The 14,225-nt window shown below is 39.7% G+C and overlaps 1 protein-coding gene across 2 annotated transcripts; it reads left to right on the forward strand.

Annotated features, from left to right (window-relative positions):
* The first annotated feature begins 748 nt into the window (after positions 1 to 748).
* LOC141798751 (serine/threonine-protein kinase SBK1) lies at positions 749 to 13,815 on the forward strand. 2 transcript variants are annotated; one of them, XM_074680573.1, is made up of 4 exons: positions 749 to 1,221; positions 9,977 to 10,145; positions 10,983 to 11,185; positions 11,993 to 13,815. In XM_074680573.1, exons 2-4 carry the CDS (start codon positions 9,977 to 9,979, stop codon positions 12,593 to 12,595), a joined length of 975 nt encoding a protein of 324 aa, XP_074536674.1. In that variant the 5' UTR covers positions 749 to 1,221; the 3' UTR covers positions 12,596 to 13,815. The 2 variants fall into 2 exon arrangements, with proteins under 2 accessions (XP_074536674.1, XP_074536673.1); XM_074680572.1 differs by lacking the exon at positions 749 to 1,221 and adding an exon at positions 8,105 to 8,253.
* The last annotated feature ends 410 nt before the right edge of the window (positions 13,816 to 14,225 follow it).

Raw genomic sequence — 14,225 nt, forward strand, 5'->3', positions numbered from 1 at the left:
AAACGGGAGCTGTGATATAGGTCTGAAATTAGAGAAGTCAGAGGGATCAAGATTCTTCTTTTTGAGTAAGGGTTTAACAACAGCATGTTTCAGAGCTATAGGGACCAACCAAGGCTGTGGACATTCTTTTGGACAGAGAGGCCTGAGAGGAGCAATATAGTCAAAGATCTCTGTACACATGGAGTTAAAAACATTTAAAATCGCGTCTGCACTGAGACCACACTTATCATCAATCGGGAACTTACACAGGAAAGACTCATTAAAAGTAGAGCGAAACTGAGTGGCGGTTAAAGGACTAATAGCTCGCCCAAGGCACAGAGGGGCAGATGGTTTCTCCATTGGACATGGCAGGGTCAAGGTGAACAGAACATGCAGATGATCAGAAATACAAGAGGTAGCACATATTTCACTGATACAGACAGATAAACCATAAGACAGGATGAGATCCAAGCTGTGCCCCTTTTCATGTGATGGGCCAGATACCCACTGGATCAAGTCAAAAGAGTCGATCAGGCTTACAAGTCTCTCACCAGAGGATGGGATTCCCAGCAACCATGAATAATAAAATCACAGCAGATTAAAATATGGTCATGATTCACCACAATTCCAGACAGAAAATCTGCAAAATCGTCTACAAATTCTTGTAGGCTACCTAGGGGGGCTATAAACAACAACGCAGATGACGGGGAAGGCAGTTTCAGTTCATAGAGTTGAAGCTCAAAACTGGGGTAGCTCATAGTGAGAAAAACAGCACTTAAGTTCGGATTTAAACAGAGGCCACGCCACCGCCGCTGCCCACAGTGCGGGGCATGCTAAGGAAGGAACAATTAGGAGGAAGGAGTTCGGAGAAAGGAGTAAAGTCACCAGAATTGATCCACGTTTCCATCACACACATTATATCCAGTTTACGGGTGGTGAAGAAGTAATTTAAGAGAAAAGTTTCGTTCGTTACTGACCTGGCATTGAGCAGAGCCATGCAGACGTTTCGTTCCGAGCCGACTGATGACGCTACGAGCCTCAGCTAGCGGAGGTTGTCCAGGCGCGCGCCGCGGGGAGGACGCCGGCATGAGGCTGACAGCACTGCCGCGGAAGGAGGGCCGTCACCGGTGGCAGCAGCAGCGGAGAAGGCTTCGGGGAGATGATACGGATCTACCGGTGATTTAAAAGCCGGACAGGACGAGGAGATCCAGAGCATGGATCAGTTGAAGAAGAAGCTCTCAGGTAAGCCTTAAGTGGGACAAGCACACCGGCTCTCCCACGCCTTCTGGTGCGCCTTTTTCGGTGGAGAGGAAGTAGGCAAGGCGTCCGGCGTCGGTGATGAGAGCCGGCTTATTGAGGCTTTTGGCCGCGCTTCCTTTTGGGAGACACACAGGCCTGTCGGCGCAGGTGATCGGGGACGTCCGCTATCAAGTCATATGATAAGCGTTCCGGTAGCAATGGGATCTCTTATGAAGATCTTATTTTTAAGAGAGTTTGGCGAGCATATGTCAACAGAGCAAACACATCCCGGCAGGCATGAAGCAATCGAAACAGGGCAACAGCGAACACAACATCCAGGGAGCGAAACAGACGGCGTGCCAACGGCGCCATCTTCGAGCAACCTGTCAGTAGTGACAGTCCTGCAGAAGCCTAGTTTCCAAATCGAATAGTCCCTTAATATAACAAGAATGTTAAATTAACTGAAGGGGTTTATCTTTTTCCGTAATTTAAACAAAGATTTAAAGTAATGACACTTCTGCTGAAATAAGGGTTTTTCTTATACACCAGTAAGAGAAAAAAAAAAAACTATTTAAAAAAAAAAAAAAACCTTTAAATCACGTCAAGCTGCTATGGGGGTACCAGAGAGACGGTATAAAGCCTTAAAAAAGGACAAATCACCCTTCATGTTGATTTAACCCACAAAAAGGAAGATTACAATCAACTGCATTGGAATCAGAGGCACCATTTTTTTTGTTCTTTTTTTTAAGCTGTAGCCTATAGATAAATCATATTTAAATAAAATGTTAGTGTAGACTCTTTTTCTTATGCTGATAGTGGGATTAAGTATGGTAGTTATGTGGTTCTCACAGGTTTGAATGTCGGGTCTTGCTCACCCTGTTGGGCTTCCAAATCCCATAACCACCTGCTTACTTCACTTCTTCCCTTACACAGTAACTTCTGGTTTGAAATGAACAGCATAAAAACAACATGACAAACTGGAGGGTTCAGCTTATCTGCATTTTATGACTGTAGACCACTACATGTTTAATTGAGAAAAGATTTTGATTGTACTTGAGTCAAACAACATGCATTCTTGACCATTCGGGTGAAGGTCAAATAATATTATAAGATCTGAGGCTTGAAAGTGAGAAAAAGTTCAAATAAATGCTTTTAGAGAATTATAACTTGTTATCATGGGCAATAATTCACCAATCAGGAATAATAAATTCACAAAAACAAAAAATAAACCACCCTTAGGACTTGGATGATCTCTTTTGCAGGTGTTGTACCGTCGAACCCTCAGAACTTAAAAGCAGCAGCTGAAAAATGAAGATTGGTATTTTAAAGCTGTTTATGTTCTGTATAAAGTTGTGTCTGGATGCTGTGAGTGCACATTTGTGTGTGTGTGTGTGTGTGTGTGTGTGTGTGTGTGTGTGTGTGTGTGTGTGTGTGTGTGTGTTTGTGTGTGTGTGTATGTGTGTGTGTGGTATAAGACGGAGCGTCTGTCACTAAGAGTTGGACTGTAAAGATGCAGTTTCTCACGTCCAAGAACTCTATACCCAGAATCATTAGTGTTGATTAATAAATCTGTTCTTCCACAGCAGGTGCTTACACTTAGTTTAATGTGTGGCGTGTGACTCTTCCACATGAGGTAAGGCTATATTTATAAAACTGATGGTTCAACACTTCTAACCTTTGCAGGGTAAAAACCTCTGATGACTCTTTGCTTTGCGTTAGTACTTTTATCTGGTTGCCATTTATACTTCCTGTTGCTTATTCTGGGTATAAGGGGGTGTGGTCTGGAGAACAAAGAAGAATCTGGTTCTGCAGGCTCATAGTAGACATAGTAGATTCAATCCTGGCTGCCAGGTGGATTTGAAAAAAATCTTTTTATCTCATTTATAAAACATAGAAAACATAATACACTCCATCAACAATGTGTGCCATCAGCAGGTCTCACAGTACCTGATTAGGGCTCCATGTTGGCCAGCCAAACATCTCTGCGTGAACCCTTTCAAAAATGGTAACCAAAAGAAAAAAACTGCACTTGTGTCATGAAAAAAATAGACCTACCAACAAAAGCTACCTCTTTTGATCAGATCTTGAAAAATGCATGAAGTCCTTACTACACTCTCTGCAAGGGCTTACTAAAAAGTGTCTGTTTATCAGCCAAATGTCTGAAACATCATATGCTGGCAATTATTGCATGTAGAGAGCGTGAAGTCACAATCTCCCATTAATAGCCTGGCTGGTGTTCAGAACAGCTGTCAGATATGGTCTTTGATAAGGGCAACACTTTTGGATGTGTTGACATGTTAATGTGTTTTCACACAGGGCTAAAATTCTCATTCTTAACGTTCATGTCTTGAAGTAAAGGTCATGTGTTCCCCGATGTCTTTGTTCAAAACTGCTGTTGGAGAATGCAAATTGTAAAATTAAAAAAACATACTCCTGAATAATTCAGCTTTTTTAATAACTGGTTTGTTCTAGCTGATTCATTAATATACATTTTAATGGTGGGCATTTCAGGCATTAATAGAACTAAATTGTCGCCAGGAACTATTTGATGATCAATCCTCCTTCTACTGGGCACTTCGTTTGGTGTGCATTGTTGTTGTTGTTATAGACTGATGTTATGCTTGTTTGTCTTAGCAAAGTTTTCACATGACCTTCACAGAAGTTCTTCAGAGACATTTACCAACCCACTGTCACTGTGGGTTTTTCTGGTTCCAAATCTAACAGAACCACACCTGCTACTTGGTTTAATAATTTGCTAATACTGCTGTTAACATTAACAGCTTTCAGGCTATGTATACCAGTTGTGCAGCCATGCCATTAATAAAAATAATGAAAAATAGATTTCACAGGCAGGAAAACTACTCAAGCAATCCTAAGAATCCGGGACACTGAAACCCTACCTTAAAACTGCAAACATAATCAACTTAAACTCCTACATTATAGTACTGAGGAAGGCCCAAACATTCTCTGTGAAAGCCATTGAAAAAAAATCGTTATGCAGCAGGTAATTTAATTGTGTCAAGTCAGGGTAGCAGCTACAGTTTTGAGATTCATATTCTTTGTTGCTGAAGCTAACATCCCTTGGACAGCTCCTTTTTGCTGATCTGTTAGGATTGCACATGTTCACTCAGGAGATTGGATGGTTCTTTCAAACTATGTAAGCTCCTGTTAAACTTCTATGGTTGTTTTCTTTTAGATGCTTCAGACTCAGGTGTTTGTTATTTTAGGAAATTGCACTTTTCGACCTTGGGGTACCTGGTTTCCCCCTTGCTTTGGTACATTCCATTTTGGATCCACAAAGCTTAAACCAATTATATTGTGATCTGACTTTATGTAAGGTCTAGGTGTTCCACCAATAACTTTTACCTCTGTGAACTTGGAAAACATTATGACTTTGTGGGAACACTGGGTTTGTCAACAGGAAGCAGATCATCTTTTAGAAAAACTTGCCTCATCGCACTTGATGAACTTTCTATGATGTAGAGGTGAGATCAATCATGAGCTGGAGTTAATATTTCCCCCACTTTGCTTTGGAATCGATACCCACAGCTTCACTTTCCTCTGCATATCATAACAGGGCTATTAGAATGCTTCTGTGATATTAATCGTTGAAAGTAAGCAAACTCCTCTAACTGATATCCCTGAGCTGACAGCTGAAACTACACAGGGCTTCTTCTTAAAATTAATCTCAAAATGTTTGGCAAATGAGTGGAGTGAACTCAGGAGCTGTTTGGCAGATCCACAGTTCTGAAATTCTACTCCCACGAGACCACGAGGGCTTCAGCCATATCGTGATGGGACGGGAAAATGGATTACAGATTCTGTCTGGCGCCTTCAAGACTACTCCGCGCCATCCTGGGATGTAAAAGATCCTAAATATGCAATGACCCCATGTCTGTGGCGACAACGTAACATGATGATCATAAACTTCAAAACATGCTCCACAACATAACTTTAATCAGTGATGGCAGTCTTCGACAGCTTGATGAAGCGTCGAGGAGGGACTCTGAGGAGTTGGAGTACTGCTGCAGAGGAAAACAGGATGGTTTAAGAATACATGCACAAAAATAGATTGGCTAAATTTAGACATTGAGCAGTTCGTAAAGAGGTGTATTTTCTTTAAACCTTTTTGAATAAGCAACTATGATGGACTTTTGAGATTATAAAGCAATTTAACCCTGAATTGATAAGCAAAGCTTAGTGTGAATCAAACTAGTTTCAGTTCACCTGTAGAGGAAACAATATTCTAACAACAATTGCACAGATGGGTGCCTATCGTGGTCATTTACTTATTCTTCCAAGCAAAATTTGCTTGTGTTGAATACAGAGGCTTACCAAAACCTGCCGAGTCCTGCTGAATCCAACCTCAGTCAGATAGCAGTCATATTATCTATGTGTGTCAGTTGGGCTATGCTCAGTCTGTTTTTGGTTTGACTAAGCCGTTTACATGAATTTTAAAGGTCCGATCTCATGCTGACTAAGCTTATAGCCTGATTTCTTAAGCTGTTTGTAAACATACTGATTGATTATCCTGTTTATGTGGGTGAGATACATAGATTGTGTATAGAACAAACAGCACGGCTCTGCCTTTTACCATTGTACAGTTTTGAAGCCAAATTACCCCCCATCACTGGCACTGCTATATCGCAACCTGAGTCTGCGCACTAGTCTCTGACATAGAGTAGTTTTTCTTTTCAGGGTCTACCTGGAAAAAATGTCAATGTGCTTGTTTAAAGAAAGGGTAATATGGTTTCCCATATTTTAAACATGTTGGATATACAGACAACCGAATAAGGCTTTGGAGACTTTGATGGAGTAACATCCCTTTTTTTTATATTTCCATGTTTTTTATGTTTGATGTGCCAGTATTTTACTTTCTATGTTCTAAAAAAGGAAAGAAAAAAAGAAAAGGAAAACAATAATAATGGTAATAAAAAAAACAGTGCATTACAAAAAGTACAAAAAGTCGTGATATAAAATGTAATCAATTTTCCAACTATTTTGAATTTAGGGGCTCAGTCACTATTGAATTTCTTGATTTTGTTGGGAAAACACATGCAAGTTCACTACCTTTTACTCACATGCACATGACCTTTGTAGCTTTGGGAAGCCAACAACTCTGAACTACTGTGACTGACACCTCATTGACCCTCTGCAACCCTGCAGAGGCCAAAACACCAAACATATCTGTTTCTTTGTACCCTGACTCTGCCTTTTGGCTGCTTGGTGCCCCCAGAATAACTGCAACAGGTCAAAGTGTTGAGTGAGCTCACATAAATGAAACACAGCAAACGCATAAACACACAGACAGAGGCACACAGGTGCAGACAACAACACCGCATTAGTCCTGACCAAGTTGTGGGCAACACACCAGGGGACTGGTCTGGACGAGCGCCTCGGCTTGAGTGCATTCATGGCTTCATACACAAGGGGAAATTCTGACCAACATGCCGGCAATGCCACCATTATATCTAGATTATGATTTAAAAAAGTGTGGGATAGCTGGGGATGTGTACCAAGCAACTTGAAAGAAAAGAATGATTACCAATGGCTCAAAAAAACAACAAAGAGAACATTTTACCAACCAGTATTACCATCAGAAAATACCAGCCTCAGGTGTCTGGGAGCAGGACATTATGCAAGAAGTCCAATGTGAAGTATGTCACAGTCTATTATCATCTTTTTGACATACAGAGGCCATGAAACCAGTCTATTAAGTGTCAGGCAGTACATATCCCAGTGAATGAAAAGCCTCCTTCATACAAAGTTTTCAGCCCGCCACCATACAGCAAAATAGACAATAAACGCCAAGGCCTAAGATTCTTAATTTAGCCAATCAAGCTTAATGCACAACCCTGAAAGGGGCCCTGGCTCCTGACTCCCACTTTGGCAGTCACTGATGCAATATAGTAGGACTGTAAACTTGAAAAATGATAATAGCAATGAGACAAAGGACCAAAGTTAAAAGTAATCTTCACTTTAAGTCAAACAAAATGCAAATATCACCTCAGTGCTTTGAGTTAGAGCTACTACCTACGACTTGAGTATTTAGGTGCAACTAATCAGACTGAAGTAGGCAAGATCTCCCACCATCTCTCCCACGGTTTAAACACACAAACACATGTGCAAACATGTACTCACATATCATACACAAACGCAAACAGCTGATTTAGCTTAGGTGGACCCTTATGGCTCACATTTCAGAATCAGGAGAACTTAATTGATTCCATTGGGAAATTAGTGCATTGCTGTTGCTTCTCTTTTGAGACACTTGAAAGGTTTGCTTTACATCTCAAATATAGACATATAACTGATTGGTATTGTAATTAATGGAATTGAAATGAGCAACAAAGGGCCATTAAACAATTAATATTGTTTTTCCTTGTGTGTTTTACAGTCAAGCAAAGAAAATAAGTTTTCTCTATTTCAGGGATTAGACACACCAATTAGAACACAAAAATCCACAATGTTCCTTTTTAGATCAACTTTCCCCGCTGTTGTTTTTGCTTGAGGTCTTTGTAACAGCCATGCTTGTTAATATATGTTTAATGTATGAGGTAGCAGATGAGGACTGAGTCTGAGTGCATTTAACTGTGCACAAACCTTAGTGAATGAGTCCATCAGTGAGACCTTATGTTAATACTTAGCTCTTACATGTGCAAAATCCTGCAATACACATGCAACTTTGAGCCAGGTCATGTTGTGAATGGCAGTGTGTGAGCGTGTGTGTATGTGTGCCCTTTGCAGAGGCAGTTTGTAATCAGCTGTCAAAGTGGGCTCTGTCCCCATGGCAGCAGTTGAGAGCCGAGCTGCACGCTGGGCTGTGAAAAGCTCTTTGGTCCACTCTGCACGCTGATCCTGCAGCAGCAGCAGTGAAGGTGGAGGACGGACAGGACACTCATGCACCCTTCATTTCTACATTAGCTGTGTATGATTAAGTGTTTGCATGCTGGTGTGAGTGTGTAAGAGTCATTTTGGGTGTTTGGGTTGCTGTTTTTAAACTCCAGTGACTGTTTTGGAAACCAACTCTACAAGGTAGGACCTTAACATAGTATTGAATCATAGCTATCATACAGTGGAGAAGCAAGGACACAACTATTTCTCACTTAAACATATTTTACATGTGGGATCTTAAAACACCATGGTGAAATTTTATAAAAATTAAGAGTGCCTTAACACTGACAAAGAATGTTGCAAAAGTACCAAAACTTAAAGATCAGTCGTATCAAATACCTATGTTTACTTTTGTTCGGTTCACAAATTCAAGATTTTTTTTGAAACTCAGTACAACTGACATGCAGCCAGAGTGTGCAAAAGCCTAGTTGTGAAAAAAAGATTTTAAGATAATAAACATGAAGAAGCTTACATTACACTACACATAATAAAATCAAAAGGGGGGAAAAAGTTTAGATGAGTTCAACATCAGTGTCCTCAGGAAAGAGCACCTCACTGTTTGACTTGTGGCAACAAAGACATTGTCAGTTAATGACTTCATACACATCATGACACCAAAATAGACAGTTATCTAGAAAAGGAATTAGCGCTGTTATATACACTAATGAAGTTATCATGGCAGATTAGATTACTGTTGTTATTGTTTCTTTCATCCTCAGTCTTTGGTGTGAATACCACTAAATGCAAGGTGCTTTGAGGACTGATGTTAGAAATGAGCCGAAAGGACTCAAGAGGTGAACTTGAGAAAAGGAAACAGAGAAATTCAACGTATAAATTTGAAACAAATGTGCAGAATAAACTGTAAGCGCTGTAAGAGTGAGAATTTTTTATCAACAACTCAGGACCAAATATTCCAAAACAACATTAATAGTTACAGATAAGTAAAGCATACTTACCTTATTTTTTACCATCAAAGATTATTGGTCGATGTGACTAACATATACTGTTTTTGGACTGCAACACTGATATTTTGGGTATTTCATTTACAAAATCATTTAATTTAAGAAAATTATTTCTATTATTTTAATAATTATTATTGTTGTTGTTGTTGTTGTTGTTGTTGTTGTTGTTGTTGTTGTTGTTGTTATTATTATTGTTATCAGGTAGGCAAACTAATGTTACAGACCTTGTGTCAACAACCATTTATAAATTGTAGTTTAGGCACTACCTAATGCACCCTTTGAAAATTAATAATTACCATAGACACAGGAAAAAAGGGAACATTTATTTATTAGTAAAAGAAAAAGTATGTCAGTTTTAGGGAGTGTCATTTTGGTGCTTTGTGCCTTCTTCTACCTCAGAAATTATTATTATTTTTTATTATTTTCTATTTATTTATTTTTTATTATTTTATTATTATTATAAGGTTTAACTGGATTTATCAGTGAAAAATTTTATAATTAGTCTTTTTCTTTTCTTTCTTTCTTTTTGTTTTTTGTTATGCTAGTAAAGTGCCATCTGATTATCAGATTGATTGCCAACTATCTTTAAAAATACAATGACCTGCTGTAATTTAACTTAAACTCATCAGAGTATCAGTTAAATTTACGCTGGGTTTTGGAAACTAATATTTTTCACAGATATCAATAAATAATTTAAAGGAAACAGTCAACAGATTATGGTAAAGCTATTTTCAAGTTTTACTATCTTTCTAAACTACTGATTAACATGTCCGTTTAGACAAAAAAAAGTTCTTGAAATAAAAAATGTTTTAGCATTTCAGCATTTCACCTCATGGTATTCTCTACATTTCTGTCCATTATTCGTAAGAAGTTTGTTTTATCCCGTCTTTGTGTGCACACAGATGATTGAGCTAGGCCCAAGCCTGGCTGACGGTAGCCTGATCGATGAGCTGATGGAGCTGACGGCACAGAGTCTCAGTAACCTGGAGATCCAGGAACACTTTGACATTGTTAAGGAGATCGGCAGAGGGAAATACGGCAAAGTGCTGCTGGTGACACATCGTTTCAGGGGTACAACTGCACACAGATGACTGAACCCTTTCATAAGTTTGTCACTTTCTTGCCAGATTTTGATCCTTACCATGTTAAGGAATTATTTTCAATTTATGTAGTGCCAAATCAAAATAACAGTTCTCTCAAGACACGGTAGACACTACACTTCTACACTCTTCATATTATTTAGAACGGCTTAACATTATCAACTCCAGTAAAGAACTTGTCACATAGTAAAAAAAAAACTTTTTTTTAGTGGCCCCATCTGACGCCATTACACTCCAGGATAATGATTGGCATTTTGCCCTATCAAAACTGGACTTGTGTAAAAATCAACTTTTTGAACAGATCACTGAACCCTTGAGAAAACAGCAAAAATGAATAAACGAGAGCTTTAAAGTTTGAAGGAAGAATCCAAAACGGGTAAACAAAACAAAAGATAAAAGGTGACTCCACTCCTTTGATTTGGTGGTAACTTCAAACCTGTGACGACCCTGGGTGGTAAAAAGTACTGCCAAAGCGGATCAATATCTGGGTCTGGGTCAGAGGGAACAAAGGACAGAGCAGAATGCAGAGTATGGTGCTGGCTTGAGGCCTGAAGGCCTTGAATTTGAAAGCCATAGAAGTGATGGGGGTGGGAGCTGGCAGGAGTTGAAGTTTGTAGCCATGCCATTTCATAATACAGGAAGGAAACAACATAGAAAGCCAAAAATATCCTTGAAGAGATAAATATCTTATTTTCAGCATCTTTAAAATATATTTATTTCTTGAAGTATATTTTCTAATAATTATAATATAAATAATTCTACATTAACAATGATTAAGATAACTAAAATAAGTACGGCTAATTTCCAGGGACTCCCATGGCCTTGAAAGTGATGCCCAAAGCCTCGACTAAGCTGCAGGGCTTTCTGCGGGAGTACTGCATCTCCTTACACCTGTCTTGCCACCCTTGCATCGTGGGCCTCTTCGGCATTGCCTTCCAGTCTAATGACCACTACTGCTTTGCCCAGGAGCTTGTCATTGGCAGGGACCTGTTTGCTGTCATCCAGCCAAAGGTGAGTCATTCATTGGCAGAACAAGAGCGTGAGACTCAAGCAGCAGCAGTGGGTCTGTGAGGTTGTATTTCAATACATTAGTGCTTTGAGTTGAATGCTAATGTCAGATTTTTGACATGCTCTCAAAACTATCATGGTATAATGTTTACTGTGATGACCGTTAGGGCTTACCGATGTGTCAGTCTTTTGGTTGGTCATTAGTGCTGAGCACATGTAGCTCCTCTGGCTGAAAGGAATACAGTAGAAGGGTTGTATTTCAAACCAAATAAGTGTGACGTGGAAAATGAAACAACACATACATGTGCAAATACAGGTGGCTGGATCACATCACAGATAAGTCTTGCTTTATATGTGAACAAGCTGGCTTCTTCATCTTTCAAATTCCAACAGAAACTTTAATTTATATATTGAAAAATAAATAAATGAAACACAAACCAATGATTTACTGAGGAGTATTTTCTTCAGTATTGGGCCCCTTTCTGAGGTTCCAGAGGGCCTTAAAGGTTCATTGCAAGACGAAGGAGATACAAATGCAGATTTAAATCTGTGATATATTGAACAAATTTCTCATCAAGAACTCTAAATAAAGCTCACAGACTAATGCCCAGACTCCAGATGACCAGGTTTCAAAATATTTGTAGTCCCAGCCTATTAACTTAGACAGCACTTTCTTTAATCATTAAATCAGAAGAAATCTTTGCTTAAACTTCCTTTTATTCTTTGTTTACTTTTCTTTAAAGAACTTTAAACAGTGACATTCATTGATGGCACATACAATCCTACTCTTTCTTTGTCTCGTGGTTTTAGGTTGGTATCCCAGAATCTTCAGTCAAACGCTGTGTTCTTCAAGTTGCAAGTGCTCTGGAGTTCATCCACAGCCATGGCCTGGTCCACCGGGATGTCAAACCTGAAAACATCCTCCTGTTGGACAGTCACTGCTGCCAGGTCAAGCTGGCAGACTTTGGCCTGGCCCAGAAAAGAGGCACCCTGATCCGCTTCATCACAGGAACCCTGCCTTACATGGCCCCAGAGCTCTGTGGCGTGGCCTTACTGGAGGACAAAAAAGAAGTGACCGCTCCTCCACTCAGTGTGGAGCCAAGCCTGGACACCTGGGCCTTTGGAGTGGTTATCTTCTGTGTCCTTACCGGCTACTTCCCCTGGGAGCGCTGCATGGACTCGGATGACTTCTACCAGGAGTTTGCTGACTGGTGCAGAATGGAGGAGAGGCCATACAGTGAGGAGGACATTCCTCCGTTGTGGAAAAGATTTACTCCAGACGCTATGGAGATGTTTGCGAAGCTGCTGGCTCCAGAGGTAGAAAACAGGAGTACGGTCGGGGAGGTGAGAGCGTATGTGGAAAAGGACTGGCTTAGGAATGTAAACGGGAGTGAGCAGACATCAGAAAAATAAGTCTGTTAGAAGAGTAGTCCTGGGTATGACCAGCTGCAGGAACAGCCTCACAGACTTGTTTTTTCTTTCAACTTTAGACCCTGAACTTGGAGTAAAATAAATAACATGTAGACATCAAGCCAGGCATTAAGTGTGAATGCGAAACAAACATGCAAAAAAGGTTAATATCGCTCAGAGGTAGAAAAAAATATTCTTAAACTATCCTATAACCAGGATTTTTTAATGCAATCTCAATGCTTACAAACTTGTCTCATCATCCAACTTTGATTAGGTCCATGTCCTCAGTGTGCTCTTTGGAGCCAGAGCAGCATTGCTGTTTTCTTCTTTTTAATCAGACAACCATCAGACAAGTAAGAGTCATGTAACACACATGGCAGGGCATGAGAATCAGTTGGTGCACCATGGGTAATGTATTTAAAGATGCTATTTTAAAACTACAACCTGAACAGATAGTGGCTGCCTTTAAAACTGTCTTGGTACAAGTGAAGAACCGTGGAACAGCAAGGGGTTAAATCTAGAATGTATGTACAGGCCCACCAAAGCAAAATGAATCAGTACAATGCTTTGATACATGATTGTTTTTGAGGACCACTTCCAACGATTTTATTGGCATTGACTGTGACGGCCTCATGGGCAATAGGCTCAATAGCAGAGGCTGTAACATGTCACAGTTGTGTTACAGTTGTGTTAACTCTTTAAATTCCCCTGTCGTAGGACAAATAAGGGGGTATGTTACCTTGTCTTACTTTGTTGTTAAGAGGGGAGCTGCAACACAGTGTCAAAGTCAAACCCACAAGGTGAATTTAGATAAATGAAAATCAAAAATTATTCAAAAACAAGGAAACAGGGGCACTCTCTAGGTTGTGGGCCATGTGGGGTCAGCCCCGAGCAGGTGGCAGAGTATGAAACCAACCTGTGCCCTCTTTTAAGCTTATCACTCTTTACTCTCACCCTGTTCCCTGCTGTCTTGTCTTCTTTGAGTGAATGAGTAAATGCATAGAAAGGCTGACAATTGGGCTGAAAACAAACAAACAAAAAAAATAGGGAAACAAGTCAAGGGACCGGAGATGCCAAAAAAAAAAAGAAAAGCTGGAAGGAGTAAAGCTAGCTACACAACAGACGGTCAGTCCCAGAAACTCCTTCTAAACTAAACAGGAATCAACACTAACTAAAACAGACTAATGACAAATCTGAAAGTGATCTCTAGCTCAAGCTCAAACGTCAAATATAAAAACCATCAGTCTCACATGTGGAGAAAAACAGGCATAGAGAGAGAAATAGAAAAAACACCCCTCACTCCAATGCTGCCGAGTGGAAAGTGTGCCGGAAGGAGAGCCTTTGCAATATCTTCTTTTCCTGGAGCACAGACAGTATAAAGGTTAGGAGATAACACTTTTTTATTATACACTGCTCTTTTTAAATCTGTAAAATGTGATGTTTGATAGTTGGATTCAGCGTGTCACTCTATGTTATAAAGTATGGTCAATATTTGGAAAAGATTTGATTCATCTGTAATTATTTTTTGACATTTAAAGTAACTTTTGATTGGTTTTGTGTTGATATTTATGTTTTTATTTTAATTTTATCTTTCAGACTTGTCATTTTATACATTTGAATGCATGAATGTAAG

This window comes from Halichoeres trimaculatus, unplaced genomic scaffold (genome assembly GCF_033239565.1).
Source record: "Halichoeres trimaculatus isolate MK-OKI-2021-1 unplaced genomic scaffold, fHalTri1.1 fHalTri1_scaffold_11, whole genome shotgun sequence".
NCBI classification, from domain to species: Eukaryota; Metazoa; Chordata; class Actinopteri; order Labriformes; family Labridae; genus Halichoeres; species Halichoeres trimaculatus.